Source organism: Ovis aries, chromosome 7 (genome assembly GCF_016772045.2).
Source record: "Ovis aries strain OAR_USU_Benz2616 breed Rambouillet chromosome 7, ARS-UI_Ramb_v3.0, whole genome shotgun sequence".
Classification (NCBI taxonomy): Eukaryota; Metazoa; Chordata; class Mammalia; order Artiodactyla; family Bovidae; genus Ovis; species Ovis aries.
Genome location: NC_056060.1, coordinates 86,254,676 through 86,278,379, shown reverse-complemented (window position 1 = coordinate 86,278,379; position 23,704 = coordinate 86,254,676). Strand labels below are relative to the sequence as shown.

The 23,704-nt window shown below is 49.4% G+C and overlaps 1 protein-coding gene and 1 long non-coding RNA gene across 9 annotated transcripts in view; one reads left to right on the top strand and one right to left on the bottom strand.

The window, feature by feature from the left end:
• The first annotated feature begins 618 nt into the window (after positions 1-618).
• On the top strand, positions 619-22,721 carry LOC121820009 (uncharacterized). 6 transcript variants are annotated; one of them, XR_006060472.2, is made up of 6 exons: positions 619-693; positions 3,174-3,250; positions 3,797-3,868; positions 8,227-8,378; positions 10,484-10,555; positions 22,576-22,721. It is a non-coding gene; the product is annotated as an uncharacterized LOC121820009 (long non-coding RNA). The 6 variants fall into 6 exon arrangements; XR_009601376.1 differs by having other exon boundaries at positions 3,741-3,868; XR_006060471.1 differs by lacking the exons at positions 8,227-8,378; positions 10,484-10,555; positions 22,576-22,721 and adding an exon at positions 4,240-5,037.
• The window catches only part of LRRC74A (leucine rich repeat containing 74A), a 29,694-nt gene continuing 7,884 nt past the window's right edge, over positions 1,895-23,704 (bottom strand). The window contains exons 5-13 of one of the 3 annotated variants that reach the window (XM_042252784.2): positions 22,624-22,720; positions 19,547-19,596; positions 19,114-19,195; positions 13,110-13,195; positions 12,456-12,650; positions 9,709-9,804; positions 7,974-8,120; positions 4,208-4,315; positions 1,895-3,224 (exon numbers count right to left, since the gene is read on the bottom strand). In XM_042252784.2, coding sequence (XP_042108718.1) covers positions 2,901-3,224; positions 4,208-4,315; positions 7,974-8,120; positions 9,709-9,804; positions 12,456-12,650; positions 13,110-13,195; positions 19,114-19,195; positions 19,547-19,596; positions 22,624-22,720 — 1,185 coding nt within the window. In that variant the 3' untranslated portion in view covers positions 1,895-2,900. The remainder of the gene's footprint in view (positions 3,225-4,207; positions 4,316-7,973; positions 8,121-9,708; positions 9,805-12,455; positions 12,651-13,109; positions 13,196-19,113; positions 19,196-19,546; positions 19,597-22,623; positions 22,721-23,704) is intronic. The other 2 variants (XM_042252785.2, XM_042252786.2) reach the window with 2 other exon arrangements.

Below are 23,704 nucleotides of genomic sequence, written 5' to 3'. Positions count from 1 at the left end.
CTTCTTTTGCTAAGCTCCTCATGCCTCCCCAGTTTTCCAAGGAATTTTACAAAGAAATGCAGGATGGCAGATCCCTAGAACCGACGGGGGATCTTTGGTTTCAGCTGTCCCACTTTTCAGGTGGGTCCAAGGTCAGGTGGCTAGGCCGTGCCAGGCTACACTGGATGCCAGGCTACACTGGATGCCAGCTTGCTCCGTCTCCCGCCCGGACTCTCTCCACGTGACACCCTGGCCTGTGCGTTCAGAGGCCCTGTCCTCACTTCCTGAGCACCTGCTGCCTCTGCCGCTTCCTCCCGAGTCTCAGCCATCCCCCCTAGACACAGTTTACAAGCACGGTGGCAACTGCTTGCGTGCGCTGACCTTTCCTCCACTGCTCTCATCCTGTCGCCCAGCAACTCCACCCGCTCCCAATCTGTCTCATGGCTCTTGATGAGGCTGCCAAGGACCGGCCCCCTAAAACTGGAGGGTGCTCCCAGGGGAAGGGCAGGCCACCAGCAGCCCAGAGACCCAAGCCAGACTTTATTGGCTGGCTCACAGCCCTGGCCTTGGGGTGTGTCCACCAAGGTTTCAGCCAGCTCTCCGCCTCCTCCCCTGCCACCAGCCGATGTGCCAGAAGTTCTCTGTCGCCGAGACGTCTTTCCAGACCAGACGTGTTGCTACGACCTCATCATTTTCAAGAAACTGGATTGAAAGGTAAGGGGATAACGGTGAGCACTGATGCAGCCTTGTGGCTGATTGCCGAGAGTGTTTAGACAGGCTCGAACCCCAGTAAGACCGCGTGTAAACCCATCTCTCATCTTGGCAAAGCAATGCCCGAGGTGAGGTTCAGCATCCAGACAGGGATGAAGGTGGGTTTACGTTGTCAGCTTTGGCAGCAGATTTGATTTTAGAATGTGGACGTGCTCATCCTGGGTCTGAGCCACCCAACCCACGGTAGACAACCAGGTGTGCAGACACGACATACGAAAGAAAGTTGGTGACTGTTACTTGCGGCAGCAAAACATTGGAAATAACCTAACAGTCGGTCAGAGTCTCTTTCTGCGCTGTGGTATACCATGCGGCGGTTGAAGAGGCTGAGATAGGTCTAAAGATACTAACGTGGACAGTTCACCAAACCATCCTGTAAGGCAGAGCAAGGCCAGGGGACTGTGACAGCGCGGTCTGTGCATGCGTTAGACGCTCAGTCGTGTCTGACTCTGCGACCCCATGGACTGCAGCCCACCAGACTCCCCTGTCTGTGGGATTCTCCCGGGAAGAATACTGGAGTGGGTTGCCATGTCCTTCTCCAGGGGATCTTCCAGACCCAGGGATTGAACCCGGGTACCCTGCATTGCAGGTGGATTCTTTTCCATCTGAGCCACCAGGGAAGCCTTGGTATGCTTCTATTTATGATAAATAAGAAACTCTGTGTGTGTGTGTGTGTGTGTGTGTGTGTGTGTGTGTGTGTGTGTGAGGGTCAAATAACAGTAAAATACTGTGAGTCCACCACATGCCAGCTAGTGTTCTATGTGCTTCATAGGCTTTAACTCATTTAATCCTTGAAAGCTCCCAGCCCTATATACAGATGGGGAGACTGAGGCACCGGGAGGTTGGGTAAACTGCCCAGTTCCACAGGAGTGGAGCTGGGCTTGGAACTAAGGTGGTCCGGGCCCAGAGTCCATATTTTTAACACTTGGAGAACACATACACACACACACACACTTGATTGCAAGTATGTGAGAAAAATTCCCGAAGCATGCACCAGGGCTTGCTCACAAGCGCACTCTGGGGGCAGCGGGAGCTATGGGAGCCGGTGAGAGAGTGCCTTCATTTTCTCCCTATGGCACTTCTGTGGACTTAGACCTTTTACAAGTAGATATGATTTGTAACAAAAAATGATAATTTCAAGCAACAATAGAAAAGAAAGATGACTCTGTTCTTCAATCGGAACTAACAGAGCTGCGGTGTGTTGACCGCAGGGGAATTCAAGGTGCCAGCTAGAGCTTCCCACTTGGGTCCCGAGGCCCCAGCTCCGCCTCTTGATGGCCACGCGGCCTGATTTCCAGCCCTCTGCCTTGGGCTCCTCCCACCAGTCCCAAGGAACAGGAGGTGGCGCTTTAGAGAGGGCAGGTTGGGGTGGGGGGCCGTCGAGGTGGGGGGCACGCCTGAGCCACCCTGCTGGGGCGATGCTTGCTGGATGATGGTGTCGCTCCTGACCAAGAGCATCACGTGCCAGCCCCTCATGTACATCGTCTCCACTCGATTGTTATGAAACTCTCTCGGGTGCTGTGGTTATCACCCCATTCAAAGACTTGGAGACTGAGAGCCCTGCACACAGCCTCACCCTCACTGTTAGAGCCGAATTACAGCAGTGGCAGCGGCTCCTCCACGCATGAGGAACACTGACGGAGGCAGGGACAGGGGTCCCGGGGGAGGGCCGTGGGCCAGGGCCGGACAGGGGGAGGGCCGTGGGCCAGGGCCGGACAGGGGGAGGGCTGTGGGCCAGGGCCGGGCAGGGGGAGGGCTGTGGGCCAGGGCTGGACAGGGGCCTCCTCCGGCAGGCTCTTCAGGGCTTCCTCCAAACACGCAGCCGCAGGGCTGTGTGCAGACCAGCACGTCCTGCAGCCTCAGCCCGGAGGTCTGGCACAGGGAAGCAGGTGCCTGGACCACGCAGACCTGGGTCCTAAGGCTGCAGCTGCCCCTTCCTGGCCGCAAGCCCTTGGCTCCATGCCTTCCTTCGCTGAAGCTCCGTTTCATCCCTCACAGTAGGGTGGGGGGCACAATAGTGCCTGTTGGGTGCTGTGAGAATCCGGGCACCCGTCTGCTGACTGGTGGAGTACTTGGTGCGTGGTAAGGGCTCATGGATGTTGGTCACTGTTATGACCATTGTCAAGGTCCTTGTTGGTCTCTTCAAGGAGATCTCACCTGCCTGGCTGCCTATCCTCCAGCAGAGTCGAATGACCCACGGTTCCCCAGGGCACCTCTGTCCTCTCGTCTCTGTGTCTGACACCCTGTCCCCACCCCAGGGCCTCGCCCTCTGCTCCGTGTGTCCCCATCGCTCCAGCATGGCCCCTGGAGCCAGGGTACCTTAGACGGAATTGCGGGCCTTCCGGGGGCCAGAGGGGCAGCCCCGAGAGGTCTGAGCAGCGGGGCCAGGCTGACCTGAAGTCCACCATGCCTGTCTTCTCGCCCAGCTTCTTTATCAGCTCCCTGACTTGGTACCGGTTTATGGGGACCTTGTTCTGCTGAGGAGGTGGACAGAACATGCAAGGTCAGTGGAGCTCTCTGCTCCCCACCCCCAACCTCCCCAACACACACACACACACACGCACACACACACCACAGTGCTTCACTCACTCCCCTTGGGCCCACAGCTGGCAACTGAGAGATCCGAGGGAGCTGAACTCACACACCCTGCAGGGTGGGAATAAATGCTCCCCGACACCCGGGGGTCACTGCCCAGGACCCCAAGCCTTTCTTTTCAATCTGGAGGGCCCTGGGTGGGGGGGGGGAAGGAGGTGGGAGTCTAGGTGGAGTGGGCAGCGGTGACTTTGCAGCATGGGAAGTTCATCCTTACCTCCCTGGTACAGAGTCTAGCCAGCCCTGTTCACCGCAGGTCCAGCTCCGAGGGTCCTATCCCCCCTCCTCTGGACCTCCACAGGGTCCTGGTACCGAGTCTAGCCAGCCCTGTTCACCGCAGGCCCAGCTCCGGGGGTCCTATCCCGCCTCCTCTGGACCTCCACAAAGTCCTATTCTTGCAGGGCCCATCCTTCCTAGGGGTGCTCTGGAACCAGACCTGTTCATGCTTGCATTTCAGGGGTTCCTCAGAACCTCCATCATATCCTACACGTGAAGGTGTGGGATTTCGGCCAAGATGATACAGCCTAAGGTAAGATACTGGGGCACTGGGATGTGGTCTCTTATCCTACTCCTTTGTAAAATCTGCCCAGGAGCCAAATGCAATGGGGAGAAAGACCTTGAAGATGAAGAACGTGCGTCTTCGGGCAGCATCTTGGGTCACCAGTGACGCCCAGCCATGCAGTAGAGAATGACGTCAGGGGGTGATGGAGGGAGGCTTAGTTGTCCCTCTGGGTCTCGATAGAGGAGATGGATCAGCTGGCTTCTCACAGCCAAGGCGGAAGCTCTGTGAAATGCTTGTGTGCGTCTCTGTCACACACACGTGCACACACGCACACCCAGTGCCCGCAGCCACGAGGCAGCCACCTACCCGTATCATGGCTTTCCGGAACTCGCCCACAGGCATCATCGTCTCTCCGCTGGGGTTCAGGCTCCTGAAGAAGTCCAGGACGGAGATTTTGTTTTGGTCTGCGTAGCTCTGGGAGAAGCAGGAGCCACCAAGAGCCTTGTAACATCTGTACGAACCCCCACCCTTGTCCCCCGCCCCACCTCCGACCCCTACCTGCCCAGACCGAGGCCTGGCAGAACCGCACGCGATGCTTCCCGTGTGTCTGTCCCACCCACACTGAGCAGGCTGTCCTGCCGGTGCACATCCCAAAGGCGGAAGGATTGTTTCCTAGGCTGTTGAGCTCCCACAGCGTGGAGGGAATAGGGCGGTGATGACATGCATGTGCATTATTTGGTTTTGAGGTCGCCCCTGCTAAGACTAGTGGAGATGGTGCTCTGTGGATGCGAGAGGGCTGTTGTCAGCTCAGAGACCCAAAGACCAAACCAGAACCATGTAGTGGGATGGGTGGAACAGGCTCCTGGAATTCATAGGATTCTCATTATTTCATCCAAATATCCTCATACGGAGACGTACTGTGTTAGAGTATTTTAAAAATGATATGTCATTGTTTTCCATTCAAAGATAGTAGCTACTCACATTTTAAGGTCATTTTAGATAAATAGAAGAAAATGAAAAATCACCCATAGTCCAATCCCACCGCCCAGAGGTAACATCTTGACGTACATTTTTTTCATCTGCCTGCCTATCTATCTAACATCTTTCTACCGTACTGTTTAATAAAATGCACTGTATTAATATATTGTGAGCTCCTTTCCAGTATCATTAAATGTTCTTTTGGTTTCTTTTTAGTATCTTCTGGTTTCTCTTTCCCTCTGACTCTCAAAAGCCTGAAGGCAGATGTGCCGACAGGTATTTCTGCAGACTCCCTTGCTCACAGAGGAATTCCTCAGGGATCACTCCCAGGTCCCTGCTCTCCTCTCCCTGCATCTCCCTCTCTGCTGTTCTCCGCGACCCCACCCCACCCCAGGGTGAATCCTGGACCCCCATCTCCAATTCCACATCCCCAGACGCTGCTCGCTAGTGCATGCTGAACCCCACTGACACCTCAATCCAACACGTCTGAAGCGAGCCTGAGTCAGCTGGATTCTGTGATCCCTGCTACTGAGGGCTGCAGCAGCTACACCCACTCTAGTTCCTTCTTACCCACCTCTATAATGTGTTACAGAGGCTGGAAAACCAAAGACCGGCCTTCCGCAAGCCCCCTGGAGGCTGCGGGTAGGAACGAGATGGTTTCACCAAGCCCTTTGGTGAGATGCATGTGTGACCCGAGTGCTTTGGCAGCTGGGAGGGTGGCTTCCTGATTCCACAGGCAATTCCTGGTTGGGTGTCTTCTGGAATCTAAACGTGGAGGCTTTTCTTCAGCCCTCTCATGTCTCTGGAGTCCCTTTCTGGTAATCGATTCCTCTTTGCTTAACCTAGTGGAGTGGATTCTGTGGTCCGCAACTAAGAGCCTTGACTGGCGGATGGGCCTGTCACTTTGGGAGGTGCTTTTGGCAAGACCCAACATAGCTCCTGCCCTGGAGGAGTTCAGTCTTGTGGTGAAAGGGTGAAGCAGAGGGCTGGGGCAGTGTGTGTCAAGGGCACTGACTCTTGGCCAGGGAACCTAAGAAGGGTTGCCCGAGGAAGGGAAACTCAAGTGCGGACCGAGGGAGTGCGGAGGAGAGGGTGAGACCCAGAGGGCAGGAGGGGCAGTGTTCCAGGCAGAGGGACCCAGAGCTGATTTTAAGGGATGCAAGAAGCAATGGGGAGAGATCCAATGGGGCTGAAATGGGAGGGATGAAGTCAGAGTGGGAAGAGGGGGCAGGGGCAGCTTCTTTTCCCCACTGGACTTCCCTATTGCTGGCAACATTACCATCATTCTTTAAGTCCATGGGCTTGAAATTTGGAGTTATCTTCACCTCTCCCCTCTTCCCACAGGTCTCTCTTCTCCCAACACATACACACACATACACACACACACACGCACACATGCACGCAGACACAACCACTCACCAAGTCCTGGAGATGCTCCGTAAGGGTATCTCCACTCCCATCGTCATTTTCAGCCAAGTTACCGTTCTGTATCTAGAATACTACAAGTGTGTCCTCATTGATTTTCCCATTCTCATATTCATATTTACTCCCTTCAGTTCTTCTCTCTCCCTGTTGCCAAAAATACTCTCCCTCAGTCCTGCTGGATTCATATCACACCCTCTGCTCAACAACTCTCCCTGGCTCCCTGCTCCCTGACTTCAAACCCAGCTCTGAGCCTACTGTCTGAGGACTGCCATGTCCAGCCCCAGCCTTCCCTTGCAGCCTTGGTTCCCAGGCTTCCCTATGAGACCAGAGCCAGGTGGTTCTGTTCCCACCCCTCCAGACACACTGCAAGTAACTCCCTATCTGCTCCTTTGCTGGTGGGAGTCCCCTCCCTCCATCCCTCCCTCTGGGGCTCACCTGCACCCTTTCTGCGTGTCAGGGCCCTTGCCCCAAACCGCCTCTGCCAGGAAGCCTCCTTTCCTGTTTGCCCAGTCCTGCAGTGACCTCTAGTTTGGATTGTACTGATACTTGCTACCTTGGTCACTTGTTTATTATTTATCATCTGACCTTTTCTATTGGAAATGACTGTGTCTATCCCATTTCCCAGCCAGACTGCTGGGCCCCTGAGGGGAAGGCCTACGGCTTACATTGTATGTGTGGTTGGGTCTCTCCTCTGGGATTCCTTTTCTATACTGTTTTAAAACAAGGAGCAAGGGCACTTTGCACTAGATAACTCCATTCCCGCTCTTCTTGCAAAACAAATTTCTCCTCTGTTCACCTGACATCGATTCACTCATAAAGATATAAAGATACCTATACTGCTTTGCTTTCTAGAACTTTTCCTACAGTGAGAATTTTCATGTAAGAGCTCTCCTGTTTGGTTCTGAAACCAAGGCACAGAGGTCCAGTGGCACGTGCCACGCGGAACTGCCTTCGCAGGGCACCCTCCCAGCTCCTGCTGCCCCAGGTGGTAACAGTCCTGCCCCCAGCAGCACGCCCCTCACCTGCATGTCCAGGGCAGAGCCGGCAGTGAAAACTCCTCACTGCTCTGTGAGGCCATTGGACCAGAGAAGCTATAACATCCCTTCCAGCTCTAATGCTCTCTGAGTTTTATTGCCCCTGTTACATCTTTTTCCTCCGACTGCCAGACACAATTTAAGACTGGAGCCAGGAGCAGGTGACCTCTAGATATAAAAGACTTAATGGATTTCTCATTAGTTGAAGCCACCAAATACCCACGCTGACCACAGGATGTCTTTGCATCCTTACCAGCTATTGGAAAGAGCCTCTGTGAATTGTGTGCTGGTCACATGCCAGGCATTGTTCTAAGTCCGTCATGTGGAGTATAGAATTTAACCTTCACAGCAGCCCTGCTGGGGTGGGTACTATTATTACGCCCATTTTACAGGTGAAGAGACTGAGGCACAGAGCACTATAGTGACTTGTCTCTGGTTGCAATGGAGGAGCCTAGCTGGCAGAAATCACTCTGTTCCACGCCCCTCCCACTTTAGCCAGTTTCAAGCACTTCCTTTCCTCTGGGAGTCAGGAAGCATTGCTGATGGATCTGAGAGCCAGAGGGGATATCCTGCAGCTGAGAAGTCCCTTGTCAGACAGGACCGCCGCTCTGGGGGAGTAGAAATTCTGGGAGCTGAGCCAAAGGTTAGCTCTCTCCAGGGGTCCCTGGGGGCTCTTAGAGGGAAGCAGGGCTCACCTGGATCAGTTTCACGGGGTTCGTCCATGTGGAGAGGGTTTTCTTGGCCGAGAGGGCTTGCACTGACTTGTATATCACGTCCAGCTGGGGGTGGATGGCGCACACGCCATCCAGTATTTTCACAAACTGCTCGGACACCAGCACATTCTGCAGCAGGGAGAGAGGGGACCTGTTGGGCGGCGGGCGCTGCCGTCATGCCATCTCCCAGACCTGCGGGCTCCCCCCAGGCAAAGCCACGTGTTGTCTTTTCCAGCTCGTTCTGCAGTGCTGCTCCTAGACCGGGACGGCTCTCCTTTGCTAGAACTGGTGGTTTGGCTTGTGAGCTTCCCACGTGATCTGGATCAGGTGTCCTAGCCGGGTGCTGGTGGCCTGTCACCTCCTGTCATCTCACTCTGCTCTCAGAAGGTGAGGCTGGTGTCTGTGTGTGACAGACAGGCACGGCTGTGGGGTTACACGACTGGTCCCCAAAGGCCCTGAAAAGCCCATTTCTACCCCAGTGTTGATCTTCAGAGCTGAAGCTCCTGGAGTTACTCCGGGAGTTGCTGATGGACAGGGAGGCCTGGTGTGCTGCGATTCATGGGGTCGCAAAGAGTTGAACATGACTGAGCGACTGAACTGAACTGAACTGGTCATGGGTTGAATCATATCCCCCACAAAAAAAGATGCTGAAATCCTAACCCCCAGTACCTGTGAATATGACCTTATTGAGAAATAAGATCTTTGCAGATGATCAAGTTAAAGATGAGGTCCCTAGGGTGGGCCCTAACCCAACATGACTGGTGTCCCTGTAACAAGGGAATACAATACTGGGATACAGAGACAGACGCGCACGCAGGGAGAGTGACATCTGAGGTGAAGGCAGAGATCCAGGGTGAGGTTTCTACAAGCCAAGGAACAGCAAAGATTGCCTGCAAACTACCAGGAGCTAGAAGAGAAGCAGGGAGCAGATTCGTTCTCACAGTCCTCTGGAGGAAGCGACCTGACCAACACCTTGACCTTGAACTTCTAGCCTCCAGGACAGTGAGACAAGACATTTCTATCACTTGAGTCACTTGCTTTGTATACTTTGCCTTGGCATCCCTAGGTCATGAACACATTCTACCTACCTCCCAGAGTAGAACTAAACGAGTTGGCGCCTATAAAATGGCTTTGGGGCTTAAAAAGAACACACAGTATAAACTGGTGGACAAGTATAGGATATTGCTGGCAACAGCTCCCACCTCTGGGATGATTCAGGAGTACCCGCAGAGTGGAGTCACCTCCTCAAGCTTCCCGCCTCCATTAAGGTTTTTTTTTTTTAACACTCAAATACTACTCTGATTAGAGTAGACTGAGTCATGAAATGAAAACACAGATTTGGACGTGTTTTCGTACTCAGATTCTAAAAATCCTGTGATTGTGGAAGCATTCTAAGGCCCAGAGCCATCCATCGACAAAGCTGACTGCAGACAGGTCTGTTCTGGTGTTCCTCATCTCTGCTCTCAGGCCCACTCTTGGGGGTGCAGGTCCCAGGTTCCCAGGATCGGGCAAATTTATACCATGATGTTACTGACCGATTGGCTAAACTGATGGAAAGGACCCCTGGAGAAGGGCAGAACTGTACCCCAAAAGGAGTGTTTTTTTTTTCATTTCCTGGAGCACATAGGCCCTGAGGGCCAGAGCTGTTGGCACCTGGCGCGGTGGCCATGGTAACTGGCAGGCTCCCTGAGTGTGAGTGAACCATCAGATGACTTACAGAAATGTCAATATCCTCCATCCTGGATTTGGGGTTCCTCTTGATGGACAGGATAAGTAACAGAGCACCATCCATACTTATGGGGTTCAGAAAAAGCTGTGGGAGGAAGGGCAAGGCAGAAGGAGGCAGAGATGGGGGCAGAAAAGGCTGGTTCAGAGCACGGCTTCCATACATTCCTGTCACACTACAGTCTATGTCTTCCAGATTTCTCTGTAAGCACCCACCTCCCTGTCTGTCTGTCTGTCATCCATCCACTTGTCCATCTCACTGACCATCCATCCATCCAACAAACATTGACTGGGGCCCTGCAACATGCCAGTCACTGGGTTAAGCACAGACAAGCATGACAAGGATCTAAAATGAAAATATTTGGTCATTGCAGAGAAAATTTAAAAGCAGTAGAAAAAAATGTTTAAATCATCTATATTTCACTAACCAGAAAAAAAATCTTCGTGGCCATTTTGCTGAGGCAGCTTTTTAGTCTTTTAGAAGTCAGATTCTCTGAACTTTCCTTGGCTTCATTGGCCCCCAAGGCTGAGTCCTTGGAGGCTGAGTCCATCCTTCCTGTCTGAATCACACTCGGTGCCCATCCAGGCAGGCCAGCCTCTCAGCTTCCCCAGTCACTAGGCGGCCACCTGGATGGTCTGCCATCCCCAAGCTACTTGCACTGGTCAGAACCTGACTCCCTCTTGTCACCGCAACAGCTCTAGGGCAACTGCCCTCCTGGATGGCAGCTCGTCTTCACTGATTCCTAACTCCTATTCTTCTTCACCAGCACTTCCACGTCTGTGGTCCCCCCGAGTCACCCACGTATCTTGTGGGAGTTGGAGCTGCAGCAGAAAGCCAGGTAAAGCTGACTTCCCTCTGCCTCTTTCTAGCCAACAAGTCACACAGCCTCAGTCTTCTCATCTGACAAGTGGGGCTACTAGAGCCCACCTGGTAGGGCCGGGCCAGGAATAAGGAGACAAATCACTTAAACAGAACCTGGCTCAAGGTAGGAGCCTCAGAAAGGGGATCTGTTAATACAAGGCCTCATTTTTCATCAATTGCCAACTTCCCAGGAGCTTCACTGTTATAAATTAGCATCTATAAACAAATTAATTTAAAATGAAATACGTATTCATTAATTTACTTAATAAATATTCATTGGGCATCCCATGGACAGAGGAGCCTGGTGGGCTACAGTCCATGGGATCACAAGAGTTGGACACGACTTAGTGAGTAAACCACCCAGGACTTTGCTAGGTACAGGGAATATAATAATGGCCAAACCCAAATACGTCTTTGTCCTCAGGAAGCTCTCATGCTAGTGGGTGACAGACAAGTCACTCAGAACGAGGATATAAAGAGGAACTCTGGGGAGTTCTGGGAGAAGGGGTAAACGGGATCTGAGGGTTCCCTGGGGGTCCCTAGAGAACTGGGGATCCCACTGTGTTCCGAGGCAGACCAGCAACTGAGGCCAGTTGGGGGAGCACTGTGGGCTGAGCAAGTGGCGTAGGCAAGGTCCTGCAGGGAGGGAGATGAAAAAGCCCCTGCAGTCTCCCCTCGTGGTCCAGCGGTTAAGTGAAAGTGAAAGTCGCTCAGGACTCTTAGCAACCCCATGGCCCATACAGTCCATGGTATTCTCCAGGCCAGACTACTGGAGTGGGTAGCCTTTCCCTTCCCCAGGGGATCTTCCCGACCCAGGGATCTAACCCAGGTCTCCCACACTGCAGGCTTTTTTTTTTTTTTTAACCAGCTGGGCCACCAGGGAAGCACAAGAATACTGGAGTGGGTAGTCTATCCCTTCTCCAGGGGATCTTCCCAACCCAGGGATCGAACCAGGGTCTCCTGCATTGCGGGTGGATTCTTTACCAGCTGAGCTACCAGGGAAGCCCATGGTTAAGAAGCTGTCTGCCAAGGTAGGGGGAGCGGGTTTGATCCCTGGTCCGGGATGATCCCACATGTCAAGGAGCTCCTAGACCCTTGCACCACAGCTACTGAAGCCCACGTGCCTAGAGTCTGTGCTCTGCACCAAGAGAAGCCACCACAGTGAGAAGCCTGTGCACCAGTGAAGACCCCGGGCAGCCAAAAAATTAAATTAAAAAAAAGGACTCTGAGGCATCCGCTGGAGCATAGGAGTTGGGGGGAGGGTAAACTTGAAGCGCACTTGGGGAGAACAGGGTTTGAGTGAAGGAGGCCCTGGGGGATGTGGGGTTCAAGCTGGAGAAGAGTAGGTAGGGGTGGGGTTAGAAGCCAGATTTACACTCAAAATGCACACTCTGGCTGCAGTGCGGAGAAAAACTGGAGGAGGGGAGTCCCTGGCAGTCTAGCAGTTAGGACTTGGCACTTTCACTCCCCGGGCCCGGGTTCAGTCCCTGGTTGGGGAACAGAGATCCCGAAAGCCACTTGGTGAAGAAAAAAAACCTGGAGGAGACCCAGATGGGAGAAAGGAAAACCAGTTAAGAGACAAACTGCTACCCTGTGCCAGGTGAGAGCGGAGGGTGTGACACTGAGTTTACAGAACAAAGCCAGCCAAGAATGTAGATTTTTCTCTCCAGCAACATCCCAACCCACTTCCGCCCCCCTCCCCCCCCACAGATACACACGTGCAAGAACACACAGGGACGCAGGAACACATACACAGATGCACACCTGCTGACGCACACATGCCTGGGTGCAGAGACACACAGATATGCACAGTTCACACACAGAGGCACACACATGTACACACAAGCTGTCCTGCCCCCAGCCTGGGTGAAGACTACCTTCAGAACTTTGAGGCTCTCATTCAACTCCAGGGCTCTGCTGATTTTGGAGAGCCCGTCATTGGTGATGTTGTTGCTGCTGAGGTCTAGGTAGGTCAGGTAGCTGTTGAGTCTGAGGACCTCCCCTAGGGCTGCAGCCCCCTCGTTCCCAAAGCTGTTCATGGAGAGGTCGAGTTTCTTCAGCGACACGTTAGACTGCAGGGAGAAGGGAAAACAGTGCCAGCATCAAGGCTGCAGGCAACTCACCCAGCCAACCGGCCCCCATTTTTGACCCTGGCTGACTTCCAGACAGAGTGCTCAGTGGTTCCCTGGAGAGAGATGGCCAGATCTTTCCAGATCCCTCCCAGCTGGGCTCAGAGTCTCAGAGTGCATTCTCTTTGGGTGAAGGTCATTCCCTTCGCCCCGAGTTAAACTGCCCCTTTGAAGTTACCCCCAGAGGTGCGTAGGAGGCCCCAGTAGGGTGAGTTTCCCTGGGAGGGGTTTGTACTAACGAAGGTCATGCGTTCAGGAGTTGTGGGAGGCAGACTGGCTGTGAAGAGTGCCTGAGGAGGTCTCAGATCACCGACCTCAATGGTGAAGGGGTTCAAGACGGCGGACGGAGGGCCTGGTCCTCCTCACCCGGGCTCAACCCTGGCTCCGCTCCCGCAGGCTTACCCGGAGACCATTGCACAAGGCCACCACTCCCCGGATGTAGAGGTGGTTCCAGCTCAGATCCAGCGACTGGAGCCCTACATTGATGGCTGAGGGAGGGGAGGGCATCATCTCAGCATCCCCCACCTCCCGGAGAACCCAGGCTCCGGGTCGGCCTGAGATCCATGAAACTGGGGGGGCTCAGTCCTCATGCAAAGCAGAACACGGAGGCAATAACTTGTCAGTTATCCATTTAAACACAAAATTACGAGGTGATTCCCAACGCCACAGCAACCTAGTAAGATACTCGTGCATTGCAGGTGGCAAACACAGGATACACTCCGAACTGTCTGGTCACAGACATTTTCCTACTAAAATCTGTTTGCTCCATCTCACGGCACTATCACCCCTGAGACTCTTCCTAGGGAGACGTATAGTATGTGAGATGAGTGATACACTTGTAGATGCTTACCATGGCGTCACTTACAAAAGTAAGGTTTGTGACTCACAGGGGAGGGGCAAAGCCTAACACAGATATCCACCTGGTGGAAAATCACACAGTCGTTAACACAGATGGAGACAGCATGGGAAACAGGGCTTGTTTACATAGCAAGACTGTGGTGGGCATGGCGAGTTCTATCACGTGATATTTTCATGGAGACCTACGGGAGCAGTGGGGGCCACAGAATGTCCATCCAGGAGAACTTTAGGGATACAGCCAGGTGAAAGTGGGGCGACATCAGGCTTGTCTAGAAGTTGGGTTTGCACCGAAATTGCAATTAAAAAGAAAACTTAAAGATGCTTTTGATCACAGGCTACATAAGGCTGGGAGAGCATTCTATTTAAACACATCGCCATTGTCATTTTTCTCTGGGGAGGGCGGATGTGCTGGGAACACTATTGGGAAGAGAGACTAAAGTGCTCTTGAAGGACACTGAGTGGGAGGAACCGCCTTCAGGCCCAGGAAAATGTGATTTTCTGTTTTATTTTTTTATGGACAGAGCGCTCTGTACTGATCATGCCTTCCCCTTGTGTCAACCACCAGGACAGACTTTCAGGAAAATGCACACCACCTTCTGTTGTATCGAGAACAAACTTTCCTCCTGCTTTCATTCTCTCCCTGCCTGTCTCCCTCAGTCCCTTCCTACCCTTCTTTCCTCTTTTGTGCCATGTCCCCCACTTAAGTTATACCTTGCATTCCTGCTCCTCTTAAATGGCCACAAAATTAAAAGTTTAATTCTGTTTTCACCACTTCCTAGCTATGTGACCTTAGACAGAAGGCAGTCATGTCTGACTCTTTGTCACCCCACAGACTGTAGCCTGCCAGGCTCCTCTGTCCATGGGATTCTCCAGGAAAGAATACTGGAGTGGCAAGCCATGCCCTTCTCCAGGGGATCTTTCCGATCTAGGGCTCAAACCTGGTTCTCCCACATTGAGGCGGATTCTTTGGCTTAATTGTCCTTCCCTTACTTCTGTTTTCTGATCTATAACAAGGGAACGTTAACCTTTACAAAGGTGTTTTTTTTTTTTTTGTAAAGATTGATGTAAAGAGCCTAGCACGATACCTGTCACATAGTAATCATCTAATATTTGGTGGCTTTAATGCACGAAATTTTTTAAAAGCTGCATGTATAGTATGGTGACAACCATATTAAAACAGAAGTTAGTTTGTCTCATTTTAAATTTGTTTTAAAATTTAATTTTAAAATGTTTGGCAATTAGTTTTCAAAGGGAGACTCAAAATACCCAATAACTCATTTACACTTTGCTCTTCCATCCCTTCCGTTCCAGCTGAAGATCTTGCCTCATTGCTTCGCTGAGGCAACGGCAACCATGGGGTGAGAGAGCTTCACCCTCCTAAAGTGCTATCTCCCAGCCCCACTGACCCCCACACCCACTCTTGGGCTCCCCCCTTTTCAGTGAATGATGGGTCCCTACTGCTCTCAGGCCGCCCCTCCATTTTTGTTATAGATACTACCACCTCCTGTCTTTTCAAGGACTTCGATCCTATGATTATCTCCTCCTTCTTCTCCATCACGGAGAAGGGAATGGCAGCCCGGACAATCCCATGGATGGAGGAGCCTGGTGGGCTGCAGGCCATGGGGTGGCTAAGAGTCAGACACAACCGAGCGACTTCACTTTCCCTTTTCACTTTAATGCATTGGAGAAGGAAATGGCAACCCACTCCAGTGTTCTTGCCTGGAGAATCCCAGGGACGGGGGAGCCTGGTGGGCTGCCGTCTATGGAGTCGCAGAGTCAGAGCAGCAGCAGCCTTCTCCATCATCAGTTTGTTTCTCTTCCTCCTGTCAGGATTTCCCACCCTTGCAAACCTTCCTGGACTCCACGCCACCCATCTCTGTTCCAGCCACGTCTCAGCAGAGCGCCTAGAGTTGCTTACGTGGCCATTTTCACTTCTTTGCATCTCATTTTCAATTCAGCCCACTCCAGCTGGTTTTGCATACTCCCTCAGTAGTTATTTCCACGCTGGCAAGTCCTGTGGTCACTTTACTGTCTTATTTGACCTCTAAACAGTACTTCACCCAGCTGACCACCTCCCCATTCTTGAAAATACTCCCCACCACGTGGCTCCTTGGTACCTCACTTTCCCTGCTATTTGACTCATCACTCCCACTCCAGCTCCTCCTCCTCCTCTGCAACCCTTTAAAATGTTGGAGTGACCCCGGGGGCAGTAGGATGGCCCCCTACTCAACTCTGTCTGCACTCTTCGCCTGGACAACCTCATCTGGACACGTGGCCATGGCTTTAAATACATCACAAACATGTTTTCAGTTCTGACTTGTTCTCCACACTCTAAACTGACCCAGCAAACCACCTTCCTGACATCTCCGTGTCGGCGTCAAATGGGCATTGAAAGCCCTTCCTGACCAAAAGCAGACACCCTGACTCCTAACTCCTGCCCCTCCGTACTGTGACTCCCTGAGATCCCCCCCTGAGTAAACACCACCTCCATCTCACGAGGAACTGAAACTAAAGAATCACGAATCTATCTTTATCTCTCACTTTCCCTCCCTCTTCACATCAGCAAGTCCTTTTGGCTTTACTTCCGGAGCATATTCTGAATCCATCTCCTCTGGGACCCTCCTGGCTGAGCTCACATTGTGGTCCTGTCCTGGTCTGGAACACCACGCCTCCGTCCTCCCCTCCTGTCCTCCTCGGATGTAGGAGTCACGGAGCTGGTCTGAGCCTCCCAGCCGTCCCTCATCATTCTCACGCTCACATCCTTGGTGACACACCGTGCGTTGAATGAAACCCAGGCTCTGTGGCTGTTGTGGCTCCAACAGCTCGACGTGAGGGGCTGCCCGCCACCTCAACGACCTCTCCCCCTTCCATTCTCCTCCCCTGTCCCCTGCGCTTCAGCCACACTGTCGCCCCCAAGTTCCTCAAACAGGCTTTCTCCTGGAAAGCTATATAGAACGGCTGTTGCTTCTTTTATATTCAGGTTTCAACAAATAGCCACCTTCCCTGGGCAGTTTCCTCTCCCCTCCCCATCTAGATTAGCACTCTCTCCCCACTGCTAGAAGTCCTCTCTGGTTCTATTCATTTCCCCAGGAGTGAACATTTAGTTTGTTTTTTTTTCTCCCCCTTTTATAACACTTTTGTTAAAACGAACCTCCTTGGACAGCTCTCTCTTGCTGAGAGCCAGCACGGGAGATCCCACCCATGACAAGGTCATGCGGAGAGGCCTGATGGGCAAGGCGAGTCAGGTCTCAAGGGGTCCTCTGTCTGAGCATCTACCCCGAAACCAAACTCTGTCTGTTTACTGTCTGCTATACTATACTCTTCTGACATTACCACCTTTTCTCTGGAAAGAGTTAATTCAGAGCTCCAACAGTCTCCTGCATATAAAAAGACTGTCTCGGCTTAAGCCACTTTGATGGCTTTCTAACTTATCTGACCGGTCAGACTGACTTTACAACTTGTGGATTGTTTACAGCCCCCAACCATGAGAGGCACAAAGCTTAAAACATCTTAAAGATATAGAGCCTTTGGGGGCTAAGAATTAGTTTGATGAAGAGTTTGTTGAGTTAATGTTTGCTGCCAGGCCTCCATATCCTTTATCTTTTAGGCACTTGGGAGGATATTAATCAATGTAAATGGGATGCAGAAATAGGAATATAGTAGTTTTGATGTTAGCAATACTAGAGTTTTGAGTTAATTAATTTTCTTTTTGTTATAAATCACTGTACTTCACTTTCTTGTTATAAATTGTTGTATCCTTGCTATGTAAGAATGTAACTTTATTTAGTGCTTTCTGAGAGTGGCACCAGACTTTGGGAAGAAAAACACTATTACCCTTATCAGAAAAGGGCTGTAAAATGTTAATTGGCCTTCTGGCCGGAAGATGATGTAAATCACCTAAGACTTATGTATACAACTAGGTATGTAGAGAGAAAGCCTGGTCTCGATAAGAGTCAGGGCTGTTGACACTGCATAATTTTGTATTATCCATTGATCTCTATGTAAAATCAAAAGTATATAAGGCCTTTCCGGACAATAGAGGATGGGTCAGTCACCGGACTGGTTTCCCCCGTGTTTTTCCTGCTCTATTTTCTGGCTGAATTCCCATCTGGAGCAGGGAGGCTCACCACGTCTACTTACTTGCCCTGGCTTCTAAGATCTGTGAGAGAGGGAGCCTAAGGTGGGGCACCCTCCGCTATTCAAATGGGCGCCGGTGGCCCAACATAGATGGTGCAAGTCTCTTGTCCTGAGGTTTTATTAGCCTTCCCCATAAAACAAGTTATTTGGCTTCTTTTTTCCACTAAAATTTCCTACTATACTATTTCTTCCTAATCTCTCTTTATATTTCTAAATAAATAAGTTTTCCTTGCCTATGCCGTCTCCCCTTCGAATTCCCTGGAACCACCAGCGCAGGACCCCGGCACTTTCTGTATGCATGAGACCTTCTCTGAGACACCTTTAGAGGTGAACTGTGTCATAGAATATATACATTTCCAATATATTACTGCTGCTGCTAAGTCGCTTCAGTTGTGTCTGACTCTTTGTGACCCCATAGATGGCAGCCCACCAGGCTCCCCCATCCCTGGGATTCTCCAGCTAAGAACACTGGAGTGGGTTGCCATTTCCTTCTCCAATGCATGAAAGTGAAAAGTGAAAGTGAAGTCGCTCAGTCATGTCTGACTATTCGCGACCCCATGGACTGCAGCCCACCAGGCTCCTCCATCCATGGGATTTTCCAGTCCTACCACTGGAGGAGGGTACCATCGCCTTCTCCGTAATATATATTACTAAATGTAATTGTTCTCCAATTTGAACAATTGTTCAAATTGTTCTCCAAAGTGCCTTTGTCTAGCGGACTTGTGAGTGTCCCTATTTTTTGTTCGTTTTCACTGCCATTGATATTCTCTGATGGGAAATTGTTACAGCTCTGCTAGATGACAAAGGAGGTCTGTTTGCGGGTTTTTTTGCGTGTTAATTACTGAAGAGTGCGGACACTTGGTTTTCTTTGGTCCCTGTCCATATGCTCTGGCCAGGTTTTCTTTTTTTTTTTTCCTGGGAGTATTTATCACTGCCTAATTGAGCTAGAGGACCTTTCATCAGTATTCTGAACAGTAATCTTTTATATTTTACAAATGTTCTACATTTCTACTCCCTAACTAGTGCTTGTCTTCTATCACTGCCCCACAACTTCTTTTATCATCTGAAAGTTTTCAACTTTACTGTTGTCAAATGTATGAATCGTTTTTGTTGCACTTTCTGCCCACTGGTTTGTTACAGTGTGTGCCCATTTCTGTTAATAATCTTTAGCCTCCCTGAAGTCATCTCTCTGTATTACTTCTCATAGAGACAAGTTACTTCTATGTTTTTCTAATTACTTCACACATTCAGATATTTGCTGTGTTCAGAATGAATTTGGGGTATCATTTACGTTGCTTTCTATAACCAAAATTTCAATAACAATAAAGAAACAGGAGATGAGCTCTGACAAGCCATCCTACCCTACACTTCCCTCCCTTTTCCAGGCCTCTCCCTTCGCAGCAGGACTCACCTAGCATCTGCCCCAGGTACTCGCCTGCCTTATGACAGAATTGGTTGTGACTGAGATCCAGTGATTTAATTCTGTAATTGTTCTAGAGAAAGAAACAGGGCAGAGAGAGGTGATTTTTGTCTTCTCTGTCTTTGCAAATGCCTCACTTAGAACACTGTGATGGGGGCCTGCGTATGCTGAAAATTAAGTAGGCTAGTGTTCTTAGACAGAGGACAGTTCATTTCCTGTAGAACTGTTGATGACTGCTAGGAGAATTTAGTACCATCCAAATAGTCCTACCACTTGCTGAGGCTTTTGATAGGACTGGAGTCTGAACACTCAGCAGCTCCCTACACCAGGTAAGGGGCCTCACTCCTTCCTGATGCTCAGAGCCACCCGTGTCCCCGCGGCATCGCTCATGGGGCTGGCTGCACCTGCACCCCTGGCTTCTTACCGACAAGGCTTGACAGAACAGCTCTGCAGATTCTTCCTTGAAGTTATTTCCTGCAGTGAAGGGGGGTGGGCATTAGCAATGCTCTTCAGACTAAGGCTCCCTAACCCTCCATATCTAGTCCTGCCAGCTTCTTGCCTTTGGAACAATCGGACATAGAAAAGGTGGCAAGTCCAGCAAGGACCGTGTAGCACGTGGAACTCTGCTCCGTGTTACGTGGCAGCCTGGATGGGCGGGGGGTTTGGGCAAATGCTTAAAGCAGTGTTTGGGCACAGAAGAACACACACGAAGAAAGACAGCTCATTACCATCTCTTTAATGCTCCTTCCCTTCTCTCTCTGCCATGACTGTGTAGGGAGTGGCAGGAGTTGGCACACCATGCCCTGTGCATCCACTGATAGCATCAACCCCTGCCTAAACTCTGTGATGTTCTAAAAAGGCTAATTCAAGTCTAAGCAGCAGAGTTGGGACTGGAGAGATGAATGAGTCACTTACCATGCGTGCAAGATCAAAGGGGCGCCAAAAATCTTGGTAATCGGTATGAATAACAGCTCAATAGTTTAAAATACAAATCAATGAGAAAACATCTATGATGAACCAGAGTTTAAATAAAAGCAGGATCTGACCCTGTACTTCATTCCAATCTGTCCCTGTGGGATTCTGTGGTTTATTTAAAGTGTTGATATTTTCTTCACCCATGGACTTATCTTTGTATTAATTTTGGCTTTTAAAATGTTGCTTTAAGATGTTATTTACTTGGTTACTGAGTTTTTTGTTGCCCCTTAAGTTCTGTGGCTGAGGCGAGTGCCTTTCTTGTCTTATCCTAGCCCCGGCTCTGCTAAGGAATCCACTGATAAAACACTGGTGATTTGGGGGGAATAGATAACACAAATTCTTATCCCCAAATTTCTCCTTGAAAAGTTTAATAAACCATCTGTAGCACTCAAAAAGCGCTTGGCACATAGCAGGTGCTCAGTGAATCCTGAATGAATGAAGCCACTGAAACACAAATACTTCCTTGGTTGTTTCTGGCACCAGTGCAATGAAATGAGATGAAAATCTATAAACTTATGTATAAACTTAAGTGATCTGTTACTCAAATATATAAGTATTTATATATAAGTAAATATATAGTATTTATACTATTTGTTACCTATCCTGCCTCGGCTGTAAGAAATTGTTTGGAAGAGAGATGAAAAATACAGATTCTTAGCCTTTCTCCCTAAAGAAGTCTGACTTAGCAGCCTGGGATAGGGCTGGGAAGTTTATATTTTTGCAAAGAACTTTCTGGATTAATGTTATGTTAGAGGTCTTAGCCAATACAACCAAAAAACTCTCAAGAAGCCATAAATATTGGAACAAAGAGACAAAAACTTCCATTGTTTGCAGACATTATCACCTACATAAATAATCCAAGAATATTAACAAAATGTCAGAACTAGTAAGATAATTCAATAAAATGATTGACAATAGGCTGAATGTACAAAAATTAATAGTTCTCATACATACCAGGAATAAAGTAATTAGAAAAAGTGGTAGAAAAAACACTCTATTCTCATAAGAATGAAATGATAAAGACCTAGACATAAAGCTAATATGAAATATGCATGACTAATAATGAAATAAAACTATAATAATTTATTGAAGAACATAATAAAAACCTGATGAAACCAAGTTCTTAAATGAAGCTATTCAATATTTTGAATATGTCAATTCTTTCCTGAATTAACCTAGAATATTAAATATAACTCCAACCAACATCCCAATAAGTTTTTTTAATAGAACTTGACAAAGTGATTTTAAAATTCACCTGCAGGAGAAACTGTCCAGGAATAGCCAAGATTACTTTGAAAAAGGTCAAACTTTGTCCACTCAAATATTAAACGCATTATTGTTGTTGTTTAGTCGCTAAGTCATGTAGGACTCTTTTGCAGTCCCATGGACTGCAGCCTGCCAGGTTCTGTCAGTGGGATTTCCCAGGTTGGAATACTGGAGTGGCTTGCCTTTTCCTTCTCCAGGGTATCTTCTCAACCCAGGGATCAGAACCTCTGTCTCCTGCATTGCAGGTGGATTCTTGCACTGCAGAGCCACTGGGGAAGCTCAAAACATATTAAAATATCTAATATAAACATATAAGTATAAAACTAATATATTGAATATTACATACTTGATCTATTTTATAAATTTCAACTAATTATAGCATATTATAATTTTAATATTTTAAACAAATACTAAAACGGTACAATGTTGACATAGAAATAGATAAATGAAGTGGGATAGAGACTCTAGAAAGGAATCTATATTTATATGGCAATTTAATATATGATGGACATCTCTGGTGGCTTAGATGGTAAAGAATCCACCCGTAACGCAGGAGACCCAGGATCGATCCCTGGGTCGGGAAGCTCCCCTGGAGAAGGGTATGGCAGCCCACTCTAGTATTCTTGCCTGGAGAACAGGAGCCTGGTGGGTTACAGTCCATGGGGTCGCAAAGAGTCAGACATGACTGACTAACACACACTTTAATATATGTTGAAATGGCATTCAAGTTAGTCAGTAAAGGATAAGTTATTCAATTAATGAAGCTGGGCACCTGGCTATGAATTTTAGCCAGGTGAAAATAACATGTACGATTTCTACCTAACGCCTTGAACAAAAATAAATTCCAGATATATTGAAAATCTATGTGGGAAAAATTACAAAAACATTTGAAGAAAATAAAAGAAAATACTTTAAAATCTGAAGTAGGAAACAGTTTTTAAGCAAGACTACAAAAATCAAAACCGTAAAAGACTGATGAACTTGACAACAGTTAATATACAAACTTTTATACCAGAAAGCGCCAGGCGTGAGCGCTAAGTCACTTCAGTGGTGTCCGAGTCTTTGCTACCCCAGGGACTGCAGCCCATCAGGCTCCTCTGCCCATGGAGTTCTCCAGGCAAGAATACTGGAGGGGGTTGCCATTTCCTTCTCCAGGGGATCTTCCCCACTCTGGGACTGAACCTGGGTCTCTTGCGTCTCCTGTATTGGCAGGCAGAGTCTTCACCACTAGTACCCACTGGGAAGCCCTCACAGGCTCACCTGCTAGCTGAAGACTGAGGAGCGAGGAGGTGTTATTCTGGAGGAACTCGGAGAGGATTCTGGCCCCCTCCAAGCCGAGATCATTGTCGGAAACATTCTAAAAGGCAAGAGAACACTTCTGTGTGTATAAATCCCACCAAAGGGCCCTGGTTAACAAATGATGGGGGTGGGTGGGGGCTTACTTGAGGCCTGTCCTAAGGGCATAAGGTTAGGGTAGAGAGAGCAGGTGTCAGGTCAAAGGACTGGAAGGGTTAGGGAAATTAAGAGGAGGAGGAGGAGGAGGAGAGGACCCCTGGTTTTTCTGATGTTTCAAGGCGAGGCCCTAGGCTGGTCTCAATTCTCTGAAGCTGATCTCAAAGACTCCCCGCACCCTCCCCAGTTTCACCCTGGTATTTTAGATATGCACACTGCAATTTTTTTTTTTTTGAAACCCAAGATAACTATTTGGAGGGTTTAGTATGAAACAATTGAAAACCAAAATTAAGAGTAAGCAATTATTGTAATTCCCTTCACTGGTTGCTAAAGCACGAATTACTGTACTTGGAAGAAATTGGGGTATAAATGGACACAGTCCATTCAGGCTAGCGGGAGGGACTTTACATAACTTCGCCATTATTATCTTGGTCATTTTTTCCCCTTCTTTTTTCAAATTTTAAAACTGTAGTAAAATAGACGTAACACAACACTTGCCATCCTAACCGTTTTGAAGGGTGCAGCTCAGTGGGCTGAAGTACATTCACGCTGGTGTCCAGCCATCAACAATCATCTATCTCTGGACGCATTGTAGTTTATGAAATTATCTCGTGACTTTATTTTCTTTAAGAAAGTTCACGTTAAGGCAACTCTAAAGAAGTTTGTCCATTTAGGGACTCGTGAGGTCAGATGGAAATATGTTCTCAGGGCTTCCTATGCCCATGGGGAACGCAGAGTCCCTGGTCAGCCTCTTAGGTGTGGACCCTCGTCTGAGAAGTCACTTCTAGTGGGGAGGAGCCCCCAGATTGATAGCAGAAAGCCTGGGCTTTCTGGGCTTGGGGAGGGGTCTCTGGCTTGTCCCGAGTGGATTCTGAGACCCTAAGTGTGG